Source organism: Phyllobates terribilis, unplaced genomic scaffold, assembly GCF_046119375.1.
Source record: "Phyllobates terribilis strain yellow unplaced genomic scaffold, ASM4611937v1 Scaffold_4__5_contigs__length_816908805, whole genome shotgun sequence".
Taxonomy (NCBI): Eukaryota; Metazoa; Chordata; class Amphibia; order Anura; family Dendrobatidae; genus Phyllobates; species Phyllobates terribilis.
This window is the reverse complement of record NW_027362764.1, coordinates 522289388-522314951: the sequence shown is the minus strand read 5'-3', so window position 1 is coordinate 522314951 and position 25564 is coordinate 522289388. Positions and strand designations below refer to the sequence as shown.

Sequence of the window (25564 nt, the reverse complement as noted above, 5' to 3'; positions counted from 1 at the left end):
TTAGCAGTAAGGTTAGCCGTGCACATGGATTAGACATGGTCTTCCATGTAGCGGGGCTGATTGTAAGCTCGCGGTGCATGTCTTACTTAGGCTATTGTATTTTACTTGAAAGACGTGTCAGATGAAAGTTAGAGGAACTCCATGGGAAAATGGTATTATGAGATGAACACTGGGGGGTCTGTTTCTTATGTGAGCCATACACAGTGTTTTACCTTGTGCTAAATTAGCCCATTTGAGGTCTCGGAGACTTTGCAACTCTTGATTTTTTTTGTTGTGCAAATGATCTCACAGTAATACATTACTAAAACCCATTGCCTCCATTCCTGTAATGTCAGAATTAATCCTCAAAGTTTAAAATCAACTTTGTATAAGGAATCTGCAACATTTAGTTTATTTAACCTGTTCTGTGCCGCAGTGACCACATTCCAGGAACCCGAATGGCATCGGCTGTGTTATTCCGGGTATTGCATTCACCCTTTATTGTTGAATAAACCTTTTTTTTTTTTTTTTTCCATGTCCTAGCACCATTAGCTTCTTAAAATTTGTTTTGTAAATGAAGAAAAGCTAAATGGAGTTGTGATTGCTGCCATTAGTGGCATTTTAGATTATACACACAATTATTGTCTTCATTATCTTTGAACAATCCCGTTTAGCTTCTTGTGCTATATCAGATCTTATGTACAATTTTTCCCTCGGAGATTATTATTTCCAGCAGAGTATTTAATTTAGATTTTACAACCAATTGAAACCAATCAAATATTATGACATGTCAAAGCGCACAGTGTTACACATGGGGAGTAAGCGGTGGATGCCAAGGCGGAACAGCCACTGTTACTAGAGCAAAGAAAGGAGAGGTTTTTAGGAAATTAAAGGGAACCTGACTTAAACATTTACCCCTAGAAGATATTAGAAAGTATTATTATCTTTGATAATGCTTGTATTAGCCCGGAACGCTGGAGATGAGTGAACGCAAACTGTAAAGTTCGGGGTTTGTACCAGATACCTAGTGTCAAGTGTTGAACTCCGAACACGGACTTCTCACGGAGGTCTGTTTAAAGTTCGGAGAGAGAAAGATTTTCCAGCTCCAAAATTCGAGTCCCTATTGATTGCTGTGGGGTTCTGGTACTCAAACCAAACCCGAACTTCCACAGGTCTGCTCATCCTTAATAAACACTAAATGTAATTGTTTAAAAACTAACTTTAGTTGTCCCTGCTCTTCATGTTTGTCTATCAATGCCACTATGTGAGTGGAGCATACTCACAGCAGTGTGACATTCCGGTGTGCGCTGGGAGAGCAGGGAGGAGGAGGAGGAGGGAAGGCTTCTTCTCCGCCTCTTTGCTTTCTCCGCACATTCCGGATGTCAGATACACTTCTGTGAGCATGCTCCCGCTGCGTTGTGGCATTGATTGTCAGTCTCTGCCTAGTCTCAGGACCACAGGCAGGGGGAGCAGAAACAATTATAATTAATTTTTAAACACTTACATTTAGCGTTTAGAGCTAATACAAGCATCATCTTAAAGGGTGTTAGCAGGCTGATAGAGCAATTTTAATATCTTCTAGGGATAAATATTATTGACCTATTCCCTCTAAAGGGAATCTGTCACCAGGATTTTGCTACCTAATCTGAGAGCAGCATGATGTAGTAGCAGTGACCCTGATTCTAGTGATGTGTCACTTACTGGGCTGCATGCTGTAGTTTTTATAAAATTGGTATTTCATCAGCAGGAGATTATCGCTAGAGGACTACTTAGCCTGCTCTTAGGCAATACAACCATGCCCCCACCACTGATTAGCATCTTTCTGCCTATGCACAGTGTATGCAGGAAGCTGCCAATCAGTGGTGGGGGTGCGGTTATGCAGAATTCAGCATATAGAGAACTGGTTGATCTGCTGCAGATAAAACGGTTTTTAATTAAGACTGCAGAAACTAGTAAAAAAAGCGATACAGTGGGGAAACAAAGTATTTAGTCAGCCACCAATTGTGCAAATTCTCCCACTTAAATAGATGAGCGAGGCCTGTAATTGACATCATAGGTAGACCTCAACTATGAGAGACAAAATGAGAAAACAAATCCTGAAAATCACATTGTCTGATTTGGAAAGAAATTGTTTTCAAATTTGGTGGAAAATAAGCATTTGGTCAAATACAAAGTTTCATCTCAATACTTTGTTATATATCCTTTGTTGACAATGACAGAGGTCAAACGTTTTCTGTAAGTCTTCACAAGGTTGGCACACACTGTTGTTGGTATGTTGGCCCATTCCTCCATGCAGATCTTCTCTAGAGGAGTAATGTTTTGGGGCTGTCGCTTTCAACTCCCTCCAAAGGTTTTCTATAGGGTTTAGATCTGGAGACTGGTTACGCCACTCCATGATCTTGAAATGCTGCTTACGAAGCCGCTCCTTTGTTTCCCTTGTGGTGTGCTTGGGATCATTGTCATGCTGAAAGACCCAGCCATGTTTCATATTCAATGCCCTTGCTGATGGAAGGAGGTTTGCACTCAAAATCTCACGATACATGGCCCCATTCATTCTTTCATGTACACTTATCAGTCGTCCTGGTCCCTTGGCAGAGAAACAGCCCCAAAGCATGATGTTGCCACCTCCATGCTTCACAGTAGGTATGGTGTTCTTTGGATTCAACTCTGTATTCTTTCTCCTCCAAACAGGCCGAGTTGTATTTCTACCAAACAGTTTTACTTTGGTTTCATCTGACCATATGACATTCTCCCAATACGCCTCTGGATCATCCAAATGCTCTCTAGCAATCTTCAGACGGGCCCGGACATGTAATGGCTTAAGCAGGGGGACACGTCTGGCACTGCATGATCTGAGTCCTTGGCAGCGTAGTGTGTTACTGATGGTAGCCTGTGTAAAGTTGGTCCCAGCTCTCTGCAGGTCATTCACTAGGTCCCCCTGTGTGGTTCTGGGATTTTTGCTCACCGTTCTTGATATCATTTTGACCCCGCGGGGTGAGATCTTGTGTGGAGCCCCAGATCAAGGGAGATTATCAGTGGTCTTGTATGTCTTCCATTTTCTAATTATTGCTCCCACAGTTGATTTCTTCACACCAAGCTGCTTGCCTATTGCAGATTTAGTCTTCCCAGCCTGGTGCAGGGCTACAATTTTGTTTCTGGTGTCCTTCGACAGCTCTTTGGTCTTCACCATAGTGGAGTTTGGAGTGTGACTGTTTGAGGTTGCGGACAGGTGTCTTTTATACTGATAACAAGTTCAAACAGGTGCAAGAACTACAGGTAATGAGTGGAGGACAGAGGAGCCTCTAAGGCTATGTGCCCACGATGCAGAAATGCTCTGGATTTTTCCTGAGCGTTTCTGCATCTCCCTGGCAGAAAAAAACGCATGCGGATTGTACATGCGGATTGTACATGCGTTTTTCCTGCCAGGGACAAGTGGATGTGAAGCGTTCTTCACATGCATTTCCACATGCGGGTTGTCAAGCGCTTTCCAAGAGATTTTAGCATCACTTGGAGAGTGCTTGTCAACTTGGTCACACTATATAAATCCATGCAACCGGCATGGATTTATATAGTGTGACCCAAAAGAATGGTAAAAAATAAAAAATAAATCTATACTTACCTTCTGATGGCCCCCGCAGTCTTGCTTGGCTGCGTCCTGGCTACCTGCAGATCGCGATACACTGAAGGACCTGCCGACGTCAGCGTCGCGTGACCCGTCACATGACTGACATCAGTGCAGGTCCTCCAGTCCATCGCGATCTGCCGGCAAGGGAGGACGAGAGCACCGGGGGCCATCAGAAGGTAAATATATTTATTTTTTATTTTATTCTTTTTTTTTTTTTTTTTTTTACAGGTTCCATAGTACCCGGGTCCGGAGGAGAGTCTCCTGTCCTGTAGACCCGGGTACCATCCGCACATTGAACGCATGTATTCCGCATGTGCTTATCTAGTGAAGAGGAATCCATGCGTTCTAATGCAAGTCAATGGCGGCGAAAACGCAGCACTTCCGTAAAATAATTGGTAGTGCTGCATTTTTTTCCGCAATGATAATCCGCAGTGGAAATTTCCGCAGCATGTGCACAGCACATGCGGATTATCATTGGGGGACATGGCAGGCCTTCTACCATGCGTTTTTTAAGCGTTTCTGCAGCGTTTTTGCCGCTGCGGAAACGCTTAAAAAATGCATCGTGGGCACACAGCCTTAAAGAAGAAGTTACAGGTCTGTGAGACCCAGAAATCTTGCTTGTTTGTAATTGACCAAATACTTATTTTCAACCAAAATTTGAAAAAAATTATTTCCAAATCAGACAATGTGATTTTCAGGATTTGTTTTCTCATTTTGTCTCTCATAGTTGAGGTCTACCTATGATGTCAATTACAGGCCTCGCTCATCTTTTTAAGTGGGAGAACTTGCACAATTGGTGGCTGACTAAATACTTTTTTCCCCATTGTACATTGCTGGAATCATGGTTTCTGCCCCTACATCATGCTGCTCAGAGATGGGGAAGAAAAAAACATGGGGAACCCTAGCATTTTTTTTTTCTTATGGATGTAAAAGTAACTGTCTCATAAAAAATGATACTTTTTTTGTGTAGATCTAATATGCCAGTCATGAACAATCTAGCGTAAAGGCCGTATGCAAATCAGGCTGGAACTGCCGTGGGGGTGTACGAGTGCACTGGGAAAAAGCAGACCAAGTGCATTGACACACCACCCTGAATATTCATGAGCGTCTTGACTAAATACAGGGGTGGGTGTCATAAGTTAAGCCTGACTTGCTAAGACTTGCCACACTCTTTGGAATGTCAGTTGCTCCTTAGCTACAATCTACAATCTGCCTGTTTGCCAGCATTCACTATTGTGTGTAGAAAAGTGGACTTTTGTAGTGCTGGAAGAAAGCAGATGGGTTTCCAGTAGCATACAGCAGTTCTCGGCCAGAATAACATTATTATTAAAAAAAAGGACATGGTTGCAATCATTACAAATAAATGTAACTATCAATAAATCATTAATGTATACATCAAATCTACTTTGTAATAATGCAATAAGTAATTTAATCAGCAGTATACATCATAGGTGAATTCACTATATGCTGTAAGCCCATACCCCTAACCACTTAGATCCAAAGGCACCACCAACCTCTTTCTCAGTCACAGATGTTACTTTTCTTAGAATGAGCTCAACTTCTGACAAGCTGTAGATCGTATGTCACCCACTTTGTGCAAAGTTCTAGGAGCTACTTAAAAAGTGTAGGTTAACTGTGCTCTCTCTGCTTTCCATAGTTCCATTGGTCGGAGCCATCAATATTGCATCATTATTGCCTGACTCCCCTGAGGACACCAGTTTGGTGAAACATGTTGGGCAGGATATGAGCTAACTAATCTTTTAAATAGCATGTGTGATGGTATGACTTATCTGTGGTATCACATAGCACATTGATGACCTGCAATCAGACAGTGTATAGCAATCAGAGAGTCCAAATGACCTGTACTGGGAATGATTTAGACGAATACTAATAATATAGTGATTACATATGCCAGAAAAGTTTTTCATACCCAATTGCACTAGAGTAAATATTCACTTATTATAATATATAGAGGATAAAACACCATAAAAAATTGCATAAAAAATGACAGATTTAAAAAAAAAAAGCTGAAAATTTAGGGGAACAGTAAAAATAAAATAAGAGCAACCTGGTGACAGGTCCTTTTTAACTAATAAATGCTGTTTGCATGAAAACAAACCCATAGTGTGTGGGGAGGGGGAAAATACGTGAATGCCTAAGGGCCCGGTCATGCATAATACAGCCTCGCTCATTATGACAACCCCTAATATTTTTATGGATGTTGTATTTAGATCCTAAATTGGCTTCTTAAAGTAAAATGTACATGTTATTGCCAATCCCCAAAGCCTTGGATTTATTCATACAAAAGTCAAACAAAATATTACATTCAGAACAACTCTTGTAAGAAGGCAATGCAGAAGCTCATAATTTATTACTAGAGAAAGTTTTGTTTTCTTTCATCGTACCACAGCATACCTATCCATCAATGTATTCAAGATATTGAAGCCAGGGGACAGGCCTAAGTGCAGCAGAATGTTTTGCTGTTCTCCCCTCATTATGAACGTTGCTGGTGTTCTGTCTTGAGATGCATTTATACTGAAAGATAAATACCGAACCTTCCTTAAAACGCTCCTTTCACAATTATCTTGTAGAGTGAACAGGCTACTTACTGATCACCCTATGAATGAGCAAAACGCTCTTTATCAGGTAAATTATCTTTTGACCAGAGCAATAAATGATCGTTCTCAGTGGTGCATGGTCCTGTGTAAATAGTAGTGATGAGCGAACGTGCTTGGATAACGTGGTATTAGAGCATGCTCGGGTGTTATCTGAGTATCTTGGGCGTGCTCAGATATGTACGAGTTCCTGCAGCTGCATGTTTTGAGGTGGTAAACAGCCACAACACATGCAGAGATTGCCTAACATACAGGCAATCCCCGCACGTGTTGTGGCTGTATAATAGCCGCAAAACATGCAGCCGCAGGGACTCGAATATATCTGAGCACGCCCAAGATACTCATATAGCACCTGAGCATGCTCTAATACCACGTTATCCAAGCACGTTCGCTCATCATCACTAGTAAGTAGCAATCGCACTGTCGAACACCATGCAGCCTATGAGCACTGAGCAATCTATTACAGGTCACTCAGTGCGCATTGTTTGCTTTGGTTTGCCCGTATAAACAGGCTTTTAAATGAGTGCCGATCGGTGGAGGTTTACCAATCAACGGGAGTATACAAAAATTAGAAAAAGTGTCTATTCCGCTCACCACCTATGTGTTAGAGATAAGTATCCCAGGAGACTTCCAGGGTAGGCGGTCTGCGGTCTGGGCGTGGTGCACTGGTCTGGCTTCCAGGTCAAAGTGCTCTCAATGGTCCAAAAGGGGATGTTCTCCGACACCAAAGGGAAGTAGTTAAAACTTAACCTTTAATCATATAGGATAAATGTGCACATGCTAAAAAAAGAAAACCCATAAAGCTTATGCGTTTCGTTTAGAGAAACTCTTAATCACAGCTACGGGTAAACATTCTGAGTTTTCTTTTTGTAATATGTGCACATTCTCCCAATTGTTTATCCTATATGGTTGAAGGCTAAGTTTTAACTCCTTTCTTTTGGTGCTGGAGAACATCTCCTTTTCGACCATTGAGAATCAGACTATCATTCACCTGCCTCAAATAAAGATGTGAGAAGACACATTGGCATCCAAAACAGTCTAGACTATTTTATGTGTTCTCTGACATAAGGATAAAATTATATTCCCATCTTTTGTATCTAGGCCAATATCATGCATACATTTTATTTGCTTGGCAGCAGCAGCCTGGCACTAGTTCCTAATTTAATTTTGCTACCTGAAGAATCTCTTAAATTATTTGTCTAAGTTGCGCTCATAGTTCAGCCTAGGTTTAGGCAAATCAATGTCCACTTTATAAGCCAATTCTACTGCTTAGGAGACGGTTTGTTTACTTAAAGGCGTTTCCCCACAACCAAAAGTTCATTTTAAAAATTGTCTGTGTCTGACCGTGTACGGAACATACCACATCTCCTGGGCAGGGGAGGAAGAAAAAGACAATACAGACATTACAGCCGGGGATCACAGAGGATTCATTTTATGAGGTAAAACATTGTTTAAAAACAGGCAGGGAAATGTTTTACCTCACAAAATGAATCCTCTGTGATCCCCGGCTGTAATGTCTGTATTGTTTTTTTCTTCCTCCCCTGCCCAGGAGATGTGGTATGTTCCGTACATGGTCAGACACAGACAATTTTTAAAATGAACTTTTGTTCGTGAGAAAACCCCTTTAAGTAATCAGGCCCGTAAGAACAACCCACAAAGGGAAGGACAAGCAAATTTCCTGAAAAACTTGTTACATACCTCTCAGGATTTGTCCATCTTCAATGAAGATCTATTTTTGTTGCTGCAGTTTTATGGCTTCTTAAACTGGATCTGTCTTCAGATTTCAAAACCGCGTAATTAATTAATTAGTTCTCTTGGACCTGATGTACTAAAAGGGAACCTGTTATGTAAAAAGAAAAAGCTGTTAACCTGCGGATATGGGGTTAAGCTGCAGGTTAATAGCGTTCTGAAACTGCCTGGCGCCTGCACTGAGAGCCCCACTGCCGGGAGAAATGAACATTATTCCTCCCGACAGTCTTGGGCTTTCAGTCATAGGGGTGGGCTGGTGCGGCTTCAGTCACCGCTCAGTGCATAGTGGGCAGGGGTTGTAACCATGCCCTGGCACTGACAGCCATTTTACATGACAGGATCCTTTTAATTTAAAAATCCATACAAAATGGCTCTATAATGCGTTTGAACGTTTGCCTTGCCTGATATTAAAATTCCAACTGTCCAAGTGTAGCCTAAAATGCTCATTTTAATATTGCGGTTATACTGCCATCCTGATATGGAATTTTAAAATACACCCGCCTCGTTGGGTTTAAGAGATCCATTCCATATTGCATGCAGTTTGTAATGTGAAATCTGGCAACAAATCTGCATCAACCTATTGGGCAAGATGCACTAGGTGGACAAAAGTAAATAATTGGTTTTTCATTCAGTCCTAGTGCATAAAAGTCGCCAACACTTTGCTGACTCAATATCTGCTGAGATCCAAAACTCCACTGTCATTAACATCAGCACAAAAACAGTACGCTGGGATCTTTATGCGACCGTTGTCCATAGCCGAGCAGCTGCATGCAAGCCGTACATCACCAAGCACAATGCCAAGTCTCAGTGACATTAAAAAAACACTGTCATTGGACTCTGGAGCAGTGTATGATAGACAAGTCAGGCTTTGGCAAATGCCAGGGGAACGATATGCGCCTGATTGTATTGTGACAACTGTAAAGTTTGATGGAGGATGGATAATGCAATGGAGTTGTTCTTCAGGAGTTGACCTAGGCTCCTTAGTTGCATTGGAGGGAAATCCTAATACTTCAGCATAACAAGACATTTTGGATAGTTGTAGCTTCCAATTTTGTGAAAACAGTTTGGGTAAAGTCCTTTTTTTGTTAAATAGTGTTTATTAAAGGATTTTTATACATAAATGGGAGGGGGAATGAGAGACATATTGAAACAAAGTAATATTATGATATGTCAACCCAACTATCTAAGAGGAGTAAACTGGGAAAGAGGGAGAGGAAAGGAAAGAAGTAGGGTTTGGGAAGAAGGAGGAATAACATAGGGAAGGAAAAAAGATGGGTGAGAAAAAGAGTGATATAAGGCCCTTTTCTAACTGTACCCGAGTGTGCAAGGCAAAGTCCATAAGGGCAAGTTTAGGGGAGTTGGGCAAGGAAGAACTTGACTGGCCACTCAGAGCCTCATCTCGACCCATCCAACAGCTTTTGGATGAAGTAGAATTGAGATTGTGAGCCAGGCCCTCCCGTCCAACATCAATGCCGGACCTCCCAAATACTTATCTGAAGGAATGGGCCAACATTCCTACAGAAACACTCCAACATCTTGTAGAAAGCCTTCCCAGAAAATTTGAAGCTGCTTTACCTGCAGAGGGGTGGGTGAGGTGTTGTTGGAGGAGGGCAGCTCCATATTAATGCCTATAGATTTAGCATAGGAATATCGTGTAGGTGTCCCAAAACTTTCTGCAAATGTAGTTTGCATCATTTGCAATGAATGTCTGATCTAAACCGGAAGAATTCATCAGTATCACCTTTCCAAACTGTGTATCTCCTGTTAGTCTCTTCTTAGTATTTGGATATTGGATCTTATAGTGGTAAGGCTGCGTGCCCACTATGCGTTTTTCAAGCATTTTTGCCGCAGAATTTCCGCAGCGAAAACGCTTAAAAAACGCTTGGTAATACGCGCCCCATGGTCCCCAATGATAATCCGCATGTGCTGTGCACATGCTGTGGAAATTTCCGCTGCGGATTATCATTGCGGAAAAATACGCAGCACGTCCATTAATTTTGCGGACACGCAGCGTAATCGCCACCATTGACTTGCATTGGACCGCGTGACATCTGCATCACTACATGTGCACAAGCGGATATCACACGGTCCAATGTGCGGATGGTACCCAGGTCTGGAGGAGAGGAGACTCTCATCCAGACCTGGGTACCATAGAAACTTTAAAAAAAAGAATTTAAAATAAAAAATAAAGATTATACTTAGCTTCCGATGTCCTCCCGGTGTTTTCTCCCCTCCTTCTGGTCTGCTGTATGGGTCGCGTTGTTGTGAAGGACCTGCCACGACGTCATTGAGTCATGTGACCTGTCACATGACTCAATGACGTCACCGCAGGACCTTCACACCACTGCGAGCCGCCCAAGACACCGGACGCAGCAGAGAAAACACAGGGAGGACTTCAGAAGGTAAGTATAATCATTTTTTTTTATTTTTTACCATTCTTCTTATTTTTTTTTTAACTAACTTGGTCACACTACTATAAATCCATGCCGGTTGCATGGATTTATATAGTGTGACCAAGTTGTCAAGCACTTTCTAAGTGATGCTAAAATCGCTTGGAAAAGCGCTTGATAACCCGCATGCAGAAATGCATGCAAAAACACTTGACAAACGCTTCTACCTGGCAGGAAAAGCGCATGTAAAATCCACATGCGTTTTTCCTGCCAGGGAGATGCGGAAAAAATCTGCATCATTTCTGCATTGGGCACTTAGCTTAAAGGTTTACTGAAATAGTTGCAAGCTTCAGTTCGTTGCAAGGTTATTTTCTGCTTTCAGGTGACTGCATAGAAGTGTAGACTAAGCTGTAACAATATTTTCATCCAGATCCTGTCTTTTCTGTCCTAACTGGAAACTTTGCAGCGATTTGCAACTGTGTTTGTCTCCTCTGTTACAGTCTTCTAACTAATATGATGCAGAAGAGAAGTGTGAGGTAGCAGTTATGCATATTGTAGACAGTAATTCTTTATTATAATACAAAAAAGACCAACTCTCCAAAAGCCAGATTAAATCATTCCTTTCACTTTTTAATGGGATTTGGATGAATAGAGTAAAATATGCACTTTGCATTCATTGATAGCATCTTTAGGTTGAGGTAATTGAGTCTTTTTTTTTCCCTTGACTGAATGAATAATGACTTCATCTGATCCTCAGCGAGGCCTGAAACTTAGACCGCCTTTGTCAAAGCAAAAAGACCTGGGCTTTGAAACATGCTCTACTTCCCTGGCTTAATTTTTCTTCATTTTAATCCAAAAACCTATTTTTCACAATAATTCAAGCATAAACTATGTAGTAGTTGAAGCAACGGAAATTGCCAGATATTTGTCCTCGTTGTTCTACGTTTTAAATGCATCTGATAAATCAGCCACTGTGGTCCTGAGCTGTTCTGTTCTCAGGGGAAGGCGCAGCCTGTACACAAGCAAGTGTGTTGGAATTTGTCTCAGCCATTTCATTATAATTCTTTGAGAGCATCCCTTTATGTACTGGAATGTTCTGTTTTGCTACTCTTGCCGTGAAAGTCTATAGAGATAAATAGTTCTCCATAACCATGAGGCTTTTGCCGACGTACTTTTCCCACACTTCTCATAGCATTAGAATTTCTACCATGTAAAGGTTGTAAACCAATTTTAAAGTTTTCAAAACTTTTATAACTGTATACTTGGACTGGGGGCTTATATCAGGGCTGTACAAGTTTTAGGAGCTTGGTAGCTATAGTTGGTGCACATAGGTGTCCATAAAAAATTAGTCCAAATTCAGACATTTTTGAAACACAGTCCATGTATCAAATGGAATCGTGTTTCCTATAGATGCTTATGAAACGTGTGAGTTTGGGTCAGGAGACCCGCGGTTAGTTCAAACATCATGGTCCATATATGGACTGTGTTTCACCCACGTCTGAATTTGGCCTTAGACAAAACTTAGTGAAACTCACCCAGTTTAGAGGAACTGGCTTACAATCTAATGTGTATGGTGTTAGGGATGTGTGCTCCAGATGCTTGCGCAGTATGGTGTCAACAAGCCACTTTACCATTGGTAGGGTAATTTAGAAGGCTAGACCAGTGAACTGAAGGAAGGAGAAAAAGTTCCAGCTTCACAAATAGTCCAAAAATAGTATTTTATTCTTTAAAAACAGATTCTATTTTTGAACAATTTGTGAAGCTTTAACTTTTTTCTCCTTCCTTTGGACATTACAGACGAGTGGTTCCTCATGTTCCGTGCTTCAGGACGCCCGAGTCCAAGTGAGCTGGTGTTTCCTCTAATTTTTACTACCAGTGAACTGAATCTTTATCATGAGTAATGGAAAAACCTAACTCCAGCTTTATATTTTTCAAGACTATGCAGACCATATAATTATTGTATACTAGAAAATGCATATTGAGAGTTCATACAATGTTTGTGACGCTGTGTCACTTCTCACGGACAAGCCATGAGGCAGGGAAGTCAAGGAGTCCGAGGTCAAATGCCAGGACAGTACGTCAAAGACAAAAGGGATAATACAAATGGATAGTGAAAGGCAATGTTCAAATAGGCAAATCCGAGGTCTGGCAACAAATATCAGAATATCAAAAATATCAGAAAACAGAGCAACACATCACTGAGCAAGGCTACGACTGGCAATGGTCTGGCCATTGCCAGCCAGGTAATCACTCTGAACTTGTGACACCTGGAGGCAACCCTGCAGGCCCAGCCAGATTGGCATCTGAGCTGTCACTCACAATACTGACAACATAGCATGCCTCTACCTCTAAATGGGTTGCTGGGGTGTCACTCACAATACTGACTGCCCAGCACGAGCCTGATTCTATAGGATGGCTGAGCTGTCACTCAGTGTCCTCAGGACACTTTGAGTGGAGGAATCGTGACAATATTATAGTAAAACATTTCCCATAAATTAACAATTCTGGAGCATATACTTTCAGAAATATTTCCTTTTTCATTCCCCATATTTTTATATGCTACTACATTGGTACTACAGTTGGGACCATGACTTTTGAGACAGACAAAAATTTGGGTTTTCACAAAGTTTTCTGCTTCAGTGCTTTTAAATTTACAGTGTTGACCCTTATTTTTCCAGACTTCTGCAATCCAACCTGGCATGCTAGATATCAGCTTCTGGGCCAAATCCTGACTGTTAAAGTTTATCACAACTCCTATGTTTTTGTTTGTCCATCCACTTTTTGAGTATTGATCACATGTTCTCAATAGGATTGAGGTCTGGGTAGTATCTGGCCATAAACCCAGAATTTAAAAGTTTTGTTCACCGAGCCACTTAGTTATTATTTTTGCCTAGTGACATGGTCTTTTATGCTGGAAAATGCATTGTTCATCACCAAACTGCTCCTGGATCGTTGGGAGAAGTTGCTCTTGGAGGATGTTGAGATGCTATTCTTTTTTCATGGGAGTGTTCTTAAGCAATGTTGTGAGTGAACCCACTCATTGGATGAAAAGCAACATGAATGCTTACATGTGAAAGGTCTCATAATCCTTTACTGTTGGCATGACACAGGACACATGTTACCACTCACCTTTACTTCTCTAGGCAATCATTCTTCCCGATGTCCCAAACAGTCTTAAGGGAGCTTCATCAGAGAAAATAATTTTACCCCAGTTCTCTGCAGTTCAATCCCTATACTTCATGTAGAATGTCTGTCAATGTATGCTTTTCTTGGCGATAACTGGCTTCTTTGCTGTTCTTCTTGACACAGTGCTAGCCTCAAAGAGTCTTCACCTCACTATGTGTGGAGATACACTGACACCTGCCTGCTGCCATTTCTGAGCAAGCTCTGCAATGGTGTTGAACCGATTACGTAGCGGAGTCGGGAGATGGTCCTGGCTCTTGCTGGACTTTCTTGGGCACCCAAAAGCCTTCCTCACCACAATTGAACCTCTTTATTGAAAGTTCTTGGTGATCCGATAAATGGTTAATTTTCATTTGCACTTCATCTAATCACGCTTCATTTCATTCTAAAATTTATGCAAATTGCCCTATAAAAACGGAAGCATCACACTTTGTGAAAACCAAAATTTCCATTTGTCTCAAAACTTTTGGCCACAATTCTGTATTATATTGACAAGAGAAATCTTAATGGCCAGTTGTAAAAGTACTCATATGTTTCCAAGAGGAATAGCACAATGTAGAAAATACTCTAGAATTTTTGGACAAGTATTCATTAAAACCAAAGTAAAGCACAGAAAAAAACAGCTCACCGTAATTACCCAGTTAAGTTCAGAGCAGCATCCCTGCCTAAGACTATAGAAATATACAGCAGGGGAAATAAGTATTGAACACGTCACCAATTTTGTAAGTAGATATACTTCTAAAGGTGCCATTGACATGAAATTTTCACCAGATGTTAACAACCCATCCAATCCACACAGGCAAAGAAATCAAACCATAGATGTCCATAAGTTAAGTTATGTGTAATAATGAAAAATGTCACAGGGAACACTCTTACTGAAATTTAATTAATACTTCGTACAAAATCCTTTGTTAGTGATGACCGCTTCAAGATGCCTCCTGTTTGGAGAAACTAGTCACATGTGTAGCACCCTGAGGATTCGGCTGCTACAGGGGTATTGCACCTCAACCCAGAGGTGTGATATTCCACTCCCGGGTAAGGAAGGAGTGTGGAACTGAGCTCAGATAGACTGCATGCACTACATACATCCCATTCCAGAGGAGCAGGCCGACGGTACTCCCACTTGGAAATGTGCAGGTACAACCGAGCCTGTTCCTGGCTGGAGTGGGAGGGGGGTGGTACATCCCATGTAGTGTAGGGGCAGATAGGGGGAGCAGTCTGGGTAGTGATAGGAGCTCATTGGGTGCTGGTCACCTGAGCTCACACATAGAGGGATATATAAGGAGGGCACCAACTTAGAACAGGGTCAGACGCTGAGAACAAGTCAGTTGGAGAGGAGAGAGAAGGAAACAGCAGCCCTGGAGAGAGAGAGAGTGGAGCAGAGAAAGACCCAGAGGGGGAAGACTGAAGGGACCCAAGAACCCAAATTAGAGCACCGGGTGAGGAGTCAGCAAGAGGGTACCGGAACCCAAGCTGGTGGGGGCAAAGACATTCCCCAGCCAGAGACCGGAGACCGTGGGCAGTGTCTGTCACGGTCACCCACCACATTCACCCCGAAGGCACACCACATGGAGGGTCAGGGAACCCAGGGCCAAGGGTGTCCCAAAAGAAGGCCCGAGGGAGCTGGACCTAGGTGAATCACTGGTGGGGACGGCTGAAGAAAGGACAGAGGGAGAGCTCAGGGCCACGCTCCGGACTTGTTTGGGGGTTGGCTGGATCCAGGACCTGGTGGACGCAGCACGGCTCGGGTGGTCACTAGCAGCTGGAGTGACCAGTACAACAGCAGCAGTAAGTAAACACCCTTAACTGCACAACCCGAGTCTGTCTTCATTGCCGGCTGCACCGCACCACCACAACCCCCATCCTCTGCGCCTGTCCCCTCTGAGGCTATACCCCTCCCGTTGGGGGTTATCCCACCAAGCTGCACATCCACCATCAGCCTCAGCGGACCCTGCTGCAGCGGCGGCCACAGTGACCGCATCACAACGGGTGGCGTAGTCGACACAAAAGAACTTTAATAACATCTGTAGGACTGCCACATAACACTTAGCTTGACGCCCTGGGCACGGGACCGGGTCACAGCCGCTCGGAGACTACAACCCCCCATCTGATCCGGTGCCGGGTATTCCCCTCAAAAAGGAATATGTCCCAGGGGGCGCGTCACATGCATTGCTTAGGTGTGATTTTGGCCCATTCTTCCACACAAACACTCTTCAAATCCTGAAGGTTCTGTTGGCTCTTTCTACGAACATTGGGCTTTAGTTCCTTCCAGAAATTTTCTATTTGATTCAGGTCAGGCGATTGGCTGGGCCATTCTAGCAGCTTTATGTTCTTTCTCTGAAACCAATTGAGCGTTTGCTTAGCTGTATGTGTTTGGGATCATTGTCTTGCTGAAATGTCCACCATCTTTTCATCTTTATCATCCTGGTAGATGGCAGCAGATATTTAGCAAGAATGTCTCGATACATTTCCCCATTCATCCTTTTTTCAATTAAATGAAGTCTGCCATTGCTGTATGCCGAAAAACAGCCCCAAATCATGATGTTCTCACCTGGAAACTTCACCGTTAGTATGGTGTGTTTGGGGTGATATGCAGTGCCTTGATTCCAGGTTTTTTTGTAGCTCTGTTTAGGTGGTCCTTGGCTCTTGCACAACTCATCAGATTCTTTTCACCCTCTGTCTGAAATCTTGCAGGGAGCAACTGGTCTAGGCTGGTTTATGGTGATGTTCTTTCCACTTCTGTATTATGGCCCCAACAGTGCTCACTGGAACATTCAATAGTTTAGAAATTCTTCTGTAACCAATGCCATTAGTATGTTTTGTAACAATAAGGTTGCATAGGTCTTGAGACCACTTACTGGTTTTACACATCAGATGTTTCTTGTGTGGCACCTTGGAAATGAGACACATTTTTTATAGGCCATCAGTTGAACTAGCTGATATTATTTTTCACTAAGTGGCAGGATTGCTTACCAATTAGCTGGTGTCATGACTTTTCAATGGCTTTCTTCCCATCTCTTTCTTCATGTGTTCAATACTTTCTCCCTGTGTCATTTCTCATTATTACACATAACTTACTTTATGGACATCTCTAGTTTGATTCCTTTGCCTGTGTGGATTGGATGGGTTGTTATCAACATCTAGTGAAAATTTTATGTCAATAGAACCTTTAGAAATATATTTACTTAGAAAATTGGTGACGTGTTCAATACTTATTTCCCCTGCTGTATAAATAATAAAAAGAAATCCAGCTTCATGGACATAAAATCTTCTCCGTTATTCCAGCAAGTATGAAAACGTTTTTACTTCCAAGTGGCAATACAGAAATTCCAGTGCACACATCACCCTTTTTCACCGTTGAATAAGGATGCTGTATGCACCGGAAATGCGTCAGTATTTCTCTTTCATCACTTGGATGTAAAAATGTCGCAGGAACAAAGGAGAATATTTTTTGTCCTTGAATTTGGAGCTCTTTCTATTATTAAATAAAACTGATAAGTCAGGAGAGTCGTGTGGCACTCTTCAAAAAAACTGGGTCCGTTTACGATCTAAAGGTGACCTACATGGCCACTTTGCATCTACCTCTGGTTTCTCCTGTGTCACATAGAAACATTGTATGTAGTGTTTCTCTGACTAGTTGATGGCTGACGCCAAATTATGAACTCCCCCTAATAATATAATGTGAAAGCCTGAAATGCAATATATTCCAAGTCACAAACGCCGTGTTCTTTTAAGCACTTATCTACATATCTGTAGAATAGTGTTTCCCATAATGTATCCTAAGTAGTGAAAGGGTAAGTCTGTGCTAAGAGATTGTAAACTAGTCTCATATCCGGTATCAGATGTGTACTTGTAATATCTGTTTTCCTAAAAATATGCTATAAAAATATTTATAGAAATACTTCTTGGTTAATGCTGCAACAAGTGACAGATATAAGACCCTGATCTGATGCTCAGTACTTTTAGTAGTAAAGACCTCATGCACTCTTCTCTAATACAATTATAGACATTACTTTGTTGCAAAGTAGCACTCACATTAATAAGATGGGACCTAACCAGATATGTAATAGTATATTGAATTTTTTTTTCTTTGCAGGTGGGCCTCCTGGATCTGGAACTGAACCAGTTGACGAAGGCGTTATTTCTGGCTCTGGTGGCTCTCTCCTTTGTAATGGTCACCTTGCAGGGGTTTGTTGGCCCATGGTACCGCTACTTGTTCCGGTTCCTCTTGTTATTTTCCTACATCATTCCGATAAGGTATATTTGTAGCAAAGAAACCAGGGATGTCTAATTTCACCGAATGTTGCATTTTTTTTTATATATATGCTTGGCTCACATTGTGAAGGAAATTGATCTTATCAGGAAGCTTAGTGAGAAAGTGCCAGCAAATCTGCTGATTCCTGAAGGATCACTCTGCAGAAAGCAATACTGTTGTATTTTTGTGCAAAGTTCATTTTACTAGACTAATCAGGATAGCTAATACGTAGTATAACGTTAGTGTATTTATGTAAAATACTGTTACTACGTACCCCAGTGTAAAGTAGTTACCTATAAATGCGTTGAATAATCTGAAATTACATTTGAAAGAGGACCTTTCACTGGATTTTTATATTTAATCTGAGTACCTCCTCCATTTGCTGTTGCTTCACTGATTCGGGAACAGTTATTCTTTTTCTAGTAAAGAAGCAAATTTTCTCTTGACGCGGCAGGGCTTATAGCACAGATTTTGGGGGTGTTTGTTTGTTTTTTCTCCTCTGATGCTGGCCAATCAAACCACGGCCACTCCCACAGAGAAGTCCCGTGGTACACGCATAGTTAGTTGCAGGGAAAATATGCATCTTTCAAAAAAATTGTAATTTTGGAATTGAGGGGTACAGAAGGAAAAGAAAAAATGTTCCGGAATCAGTGGAGCAGGATCTATTGGAAGAGGTACTCAGTTTAAAGCACTGCTCCATTATTTTTAGTTTTTATTTCAGCACTTGAGTGGTGCCACTAATCTAAGTTCCCTGACCCTAGCCTTATACTTACAAGCTTCCATCTTCAGCTGTTCCCGTTGCCGCTCTGGTCCCATGCTGCCATCTTTTGACCACAACTTCTGACTGACAAAAAGTGAGAGTTACCAATCATAAGCTCTCAATGTAAGTCTATGAGAGCCTTGTTCTGGCCTTTCTCTGGCTCTCATAGACTTACATTGAGTTGCGACTTCTGGCTCACCCAGCAAACACTGGAACAATCCGGTAGGTTACAACCTGCAGAAGATCGACCAGAGCGGTGCAGATAACAGATGAAGACAGCAGCTGGTGAGTATAATGGTAGAGACAGGGACTTTAGATTAGTGACACCATTGTAGGTGTAAACTCCCACCACTCCAAAAAAAATGCTGGAGTAGTGCTTTAAATTAAAAAAAAAACAGTGAAAGTTCATCTTTAAAGGCACTCTGTCAGCGGGATTTTGCTATGTAATCTGAGGACAGTATGATGTAGCAGCTGAAATACAAATTTCAGGGATGTGTCACTTATTAGGATGTGTGCTGTTGTTTCCATACTATGAAGGTTTTATCACCAAGAGATTATCACTGCCTTGACTACATCACCTGCAAGCCCTGGTCTGACCACGCCCCCTTTTCTGATAAGCTTCTTACTGTCAATAGACAATGTGCACAGAAAGCTGGGGTGTGGGCGGGGTTAGCTTTCTCAGCTCTGCTACATCTAAAACCTCTGATTGTGTCAAAACTGCTGCACCCAGTAAACAAAGTGATACATCGTTGGAATCAGGGTCTCTTTTCCTACATTATGCTGCTCTCAGATGAGGTAGCAAAAACCTGGTGACAGATTCCCTTTAAGTGGGTCATAGTTTTGTTTGGCTTGTTATTTTCAAAGCAACACTTTATATAGCTTTAATTTTATTAAGAATTATATTTGAAAAGATCCAAATAATATTTCCTAATTTTAAAACTGTTCATCTGAAAATATACTTATACAGAATAGTCAGCCAATCTTTTACATGTCACAAGTCAAATATAGCTACCATCATCAGGAAAAATAGAATTGCTATTGCCATAATAAAACCTACCTAGAAATATTTGTCTATGAGATGGTATCATTTAGCGTGTCTCTGGACTTTATTTCCATTATTTATTTAGTGGCAATTTATTATGCGGTAGTGTACAGAGATTGTCATTACTTCCTGACATACCAACTGTACCCTGAGCTATGTCAAAATACGGGTGGTGAAGTTTGTAGAAATGTACCGAAACTGACTCCTGTTATAAATATTGTATAGTGTCATTCTTACCTTTCATAGTAATGTAAAAATAGTTTAGAAATGTTAACGATGTGAAAGTATTTTATGTTATGAGAATCTAGAGCCCTTGTTTAAAAAAAAAACCAAAAACAATGATATCCAGGATGTTCTAGTGGTGTCCGATGTTACCTTTTTATTACAGTAAATTGGTTATTGCTAATTATTGGACATTTATGAAGGAGTTTGAGTCTGAACCTTGGCTTACAGACTCCACAGCCCTGCTAAATAGGCATTTTTCTTTGGAAAGTTGTTTAGTTGAATGCTGGGCTGTTTCTTACTGGATGTTGTATTTTGTCATCTTATCTTTTATGGCAAATATAATCTTATGTTGTTCTGCGCCTTATTTACATACTCATGATTTATTTGAAATCATCAGCTTTTTGGTAATATAGACCATGAAGTGGATATAGTCTTTAATGTTTAGGCTTTCAGTACTAAAGTCATTCTTTAGATCTGCCTTTTTTCCTTCCTCATCTTCCTTTGCACCCACGCTGCTTTATTGAAACATTAAAGGGATTATCCCAACACCCACACCGATCTGCTGCTTGCCATGGCTGTTTCCTACATTGTCTGGTGGCCACTGCCGGGTATTGCACTTAATCTCCTATTCACTTGAATGATAGACATGTGGGTACCACACAATGACTACTTGGTGGGTGGGACAACGGCGTTAGGAATGGGAAGGGAGGTCACTACTAACATCTTAAATGCCATTGTCATGATTGAAAGTGGTATCAAACAGGTTAAACTGTGAAATGAGAGCTCCGATCACAGTAGTTACTCTTAAGTGCTATCTGTCTAACACAGCCACCCCCCACACTGTATGCTGCAGTCTCAGCTCCTGAGCCTGCTCCATGTAGAAAGTTCACACATTTATCTTAATTGTACTGCAGATATCACCAACGGGTTAAAGTAATAAAGGTAGAGGGTCGAGATAAAATATTTAAAACTTTTTGAAAGAAAAATAAATAGTCTAAAAATTATTATAAAGGCAGAAAACCCTGAGACAAGGACTCACTGTCAGTGGAAGTAAAAATCATGAAAAATGTTCTTCGGTTACATAATAAAAGGTTGTACGAATTGATATTAATGTCCATTTAATTTAAAGAAAACAAACAGCTTTTTTAATTCAGTTCAGTTTAAAAATCCCTACTGTTTGTACTCTGACTTCCTGTTTTTTTTTTCTTCCAATAATATTTTGTTTGAGTCTCCCAGCATGCACTCGGGATTCTCAAACAGAATGTCACCCGGAGGCTGGTGCTGCGGTCACTGCTTCAGCTGCTGTCACCACCCTGAAACAGAAAAATGACGAGCTGTCATGAGCATTGTCTATTTTCAACATTTACAACCAGCAAACTATGAAAAGTCACTATGAGAAGGTGGTAATCCAACTAAATGTGTGCGGCCTCGCTTATTTCACTTCTGTTGAACGAGGCTGCGCATACTCATAATGTGGCCAGAAGTATGCATATCACATACTTGTGGTTGCATGACCGCCCGCTCCCTAGGCTGCAGAATCCTGACTGCAGACTTTTGTGCCAAACGTGGACAACCTCTATAAGACTTAATCTGTAGTAGGTTTAGGAAACATCATGCATCCAGTGAATTAAAATTCCAAGATCTTTATTGTAAATACATTAGATGATTTGCAATACCCAGTTCTGACCTCTGTTGCAGCCTGATTTCACTGTTGTGGTCGGTATTTTCGGCCTGACATCTCTATTAGAGATGAGCGGTGTTCGACTAGAACTGTTCGCCAATCTCAAATTCGAGCTGTTTTGGGCGGTGTTAGAGTCGTTCGACAAACGCGAACGATTTGCAAAAAATTCGGATGTTCGAGGTTATGTTCGATAACTGTTCGTGCACCAGAAGCGTAACTGGATTTTTTCACATCATGCAGAGATTGTCTGCCACTCACTGTAATGCCACAGCCATGGTGGTTGTGGCATTACAGTGGTTGCCCAAATCGATGGGAACAGTGCTCACAGTGAAACATGAAAAGCCGGCAATTCAGCAGCGGCATACACCGGTACCCGACAATTTAGAACAGAAAGAATAGAGCATCACACATAGATTAGATAGATAGAAACATGTCAGTCACATATATAAGAAGTACAGTGATAGTGTTGATTACTGTACTTGACAGCGTGGGAAAATTCTCCTGCGCTTTCCGTGAGCGCAGGAGAATTCTCTCACACTCACCGCAAGCGCAGGAGTATTCTCCCACGCTGTCAGTGACGTGCATGAGGTGAGCTGAGTTCATTGGACATTGTTTCTGTTCTAAATTGTCGGGTACCGATGCTGAATTGCCGGCCGGCTTTTTTAAAGAGACGGTGCATGGAAACACTATTATTTTTTTTAATAAATCCTTTAACACTAAATGACAAGTACAGTAACCAACACTGTCACTGTACTTCTTATATATGTGACTTACATGTTTCTATCTATCTAATCTATGTGTGATGCTCTATTCTTTCTGTTCTAAATTGTCGGGTACCGATGCTGAATTGCCAGCCGGCTTTTTTAAAGAGAGTGTCTTCTGAGCAGTTTGTGAGCTTTTGGACACCTTTGAAGGTGTTTTCTATGTGTTTTTGTTTGCCTGCCATTGGTTTTAACGGTGTTCGACAGTGTTCTAAGGTGTTCGACGAACAGTTCCACGAACATCCCGGTGTTAGACGAACCGAACCCGAACACTATGGGGGTGGCTCAACACTAATCTCTATGGCACCTTTGTCACTTCCTAGGCCTGGCAAGGTCAAAACAGATCTTTTTGATCATCTCTAAGAATCCATATCATAAAGCATCTCCATCTGAAGCGTTTTGAGTTCTTAAGCCTCCCCATAAACAGTGGATAGGTCTCAATACATTGTTCTGCCAACTGCTATCTCACCCGACTCTCCCATACACAGTAGTGCTTCCTCTGCTGAGCGCTCCTGTGTTGTCTACAAAAGAGCCACTGCCAGACGTCTTTGCCGGTGATTTATCTCTTAGATTTTGGACTGCCAATCCATTTGTTATCTAACTTGCCAGATCCTTATCTCTCCTGGCATTATCCAAGTGTTAGACTGTCAGCCGAACCCATCGATTTCTGTTAGTTTGGTTAATGTTAGTCTATTGTGTGTGGTCGCTTTACTCATAGACTTATTTCCAATGAGTCTATTGTCTTTTGACTCATAAGACCCTGATATGTAGACTCTTTAGATTCGATTAATCAAAGCTTTTGTGCCAGAGTTCTTATCTAAAAGCGTTGAAAAGTACCAACATTTTTTCAGCTTTTGGCGTTTTCATGCCAGTTTTTTCCTGCCAAAATGGGCAGAACTTGGGCAAGACAGAAGCGTGGTAGGGGCGGGTCACCACAGCTCATTTAATTAATGACACAGGCTGTGACATTCCCTACACCAGAAATCTCACTTTAGTACCTGACTGGAGTGAGATTTCTGGCGTGGCACACAGAATCGCCCATGACTCTTCAGATGCTACAGATTCATGAAGAGGCGTGCACCTCTTCATGAATCCGGAGCGTCTGACTGCAGCACGTCCGCCAGTATGAACAACACTAGTTTTGATGAATCGGGCCCATTATTTATGAGTGAGGGTCTTAAAAGGACTCTTTCAGCAGGTTTTTACTATTTAATATGAGAGCAGGATAAGGTAGGAGCAGAGACCGTGATTCCAGGGATGTATTACTTACTGGGCTGCTTGCTGCAGTTTGAATATAATCAGCAGGAGATTATCACTGCTGGACTAGGTGTCACGTGTAAACCAGGCCAGCTAATCTGTGTTACCCCTCCCCCACCACTGATTGGCATCTTGCTTACAATGTACAGTGTACTCAGGAAGCTGCCAATCCGGTATGGGCGAGTCATACACAGCTCAGCATTCTGATCACTGCTACATCTACAGCAGAGAAAACAGAGATTCTAGCAAAACCGCACCTAGTAGTCTAGTAAGTGACACATTGCTTGAATCCGCTCTCTGCTCCTATATCATGCTGCTCTCAGATTCCATAGCAAAAACTTGTTGACAGATTCTTTTTAAGACTCAAAATGCACAAAATGGAAATGCTTTTTAATGTGGATTTGCAATAAAAATCTTGGAATCTCAATTCATCTGTTGGCTGTTTTCTAAAGCTACTACATGTCCTTGTATTGCTTGGAGTCCTGTAAGCTGGATCTGTACACTCTCTGAATGGCTACATGCTGTGTTACAGTAGGAGGTGCAACGCATTAAGGTGGGTGGGTTGTATCATACATGTAGCTTATCTAAAGTCAAGGAGAAATCCACCTTATAGAATATTGCTTCTTTGGCCTTCTTTAATCACAATTTTAAGTTTTCTGCTAATTAGGTTTCAGTGCACAGGGGATGGACTGTACACTGGGTCTTCTCCTCCTCTCTGTGATTTCCTGACCCCTCCGCCTGCCTCCGGTCTCTGAATGACAGGTCACTCTGGAGATATTAAACAGAGGAGGCAGGTCATTCACAGACTGAAGGCAGGCGGAGGGGCCAGGTAATCACAAACTGGAGGCAAGACAGAAGGGTCGGGGAATCCCAGACCGAAGGCAGGGGGTGGGGCCGGGGAATTACAGACCGAAGGCAGCCATAGGGGCCGGGGAATCACAGACCCGAGGCCGGCGGAGGGGCCGGGGAATCACAGACTGAAGGCAGGCAGAGGGTCCTGGGAATCGCAGACCGAAGGTAGGGGCTGGGGAATCATAGATCGGAGGCAGGCGGAGGGGCTGGAGAATCACAGATCGGAGGAGGAAAGTGGAGGGGCTAGGGAATCACAAACTGGAGGCAAGGCAGAAGGGCCGGGGAATCACAGACCGAAGGCAGGGGGTGGGGCCAGGTAATCACAAACTGGAGGCAAGGCCGAAGGGCCGGGGAATCACAGACCGAAGGCAGGGGGTGGGGCTGGGGAATCACAGACTGAAGGCAGCCATAGGGGCTGGGGAATCACAGACCGAAGGCAGGGGGTGGGGCTAGGGAATCACAGATCGGAGGTAGGCGGAGGGGCTGGAGAATCACAGATCGGAGGAGGCAGGTGGAGGGGCTAGGGAATCACAGATCAGAGATAGGCGGAGGGGTTGGAGAATCACAGATCGGAGGCAGGCGGAGGGGCTGGGGAATCACAGATCGGAGGTAGGCAGAGGGGCCGGAGAATCACAGACTGAAGGCAGAGGCAAGGGAATCACAGACCGGAGGCATGTGGAGGGGCTGGGGAATCACAGACCGAAGGCGGCCGGGGAATCACAGACTGGAGGTAGGGGGAGAGGCCGGGGAATTACAGACCGAAGGCAGCCGGAGGGGCTGGGGAATCACAGACTAAAGGCAGGCATAGGGTCCTGGGAATCACAGACCGAAGGCAGGAGGAGGGGCTGGGGAATCATAGATCGGAGGCAGGCGGAGGGGCCGGAGAATCACAGACTGAAGGCAGGGGAATCACAGACCGAAGGCAGGCGGAGGGGCCGGGGAATCACAGACTGGAGGCAGGCGGAGGGGCAGTGGAATCACTGACTGGAGGCAGGCGGAGGGGCCGGAGAAACACAGACCGAAGGCAGGGGCAGGGGAATCAGAGACTGGAGGCAGTCGGAGGGGCCGGTGAATCACAGACCAGAGACAGGCGGAGGGGCCGGGGAATCAGAGAGACGACCTAATTAGTAGAAAACTTCAAATAATGATTACTGAAGAACAACAAAGCGGATTTCTTCACCAAAGGTATC

General features: G+C 42.6%; 1 protein-coding gene across 3 annotated transcripts in view; it reads left to right on the top strand.

Moving 5' to 3' along the window:
• The window catches only part of ATP9B (ATPase phospholipid transporting 9B (putative)), a 383456-nt gene that overhangs the window by 227751 nt on the left and 130141 nt on the right, over nucleotides 1-25564 (top strand). For all 3 annotated transcript variants that reach the window (XM_073678911.1, XM_073678910.1, XM_073678909.1), the window contains exon 12: nucleotides 17638-17798. In XM_073678911.1, the coding sequence (XP_073535012.1) occupies nucleotides 17638-17798 (161 nt within the window). The remainder of the gene's footprint in view (nucleotides 1-17637; nucleotides 17799-25564) is intronic.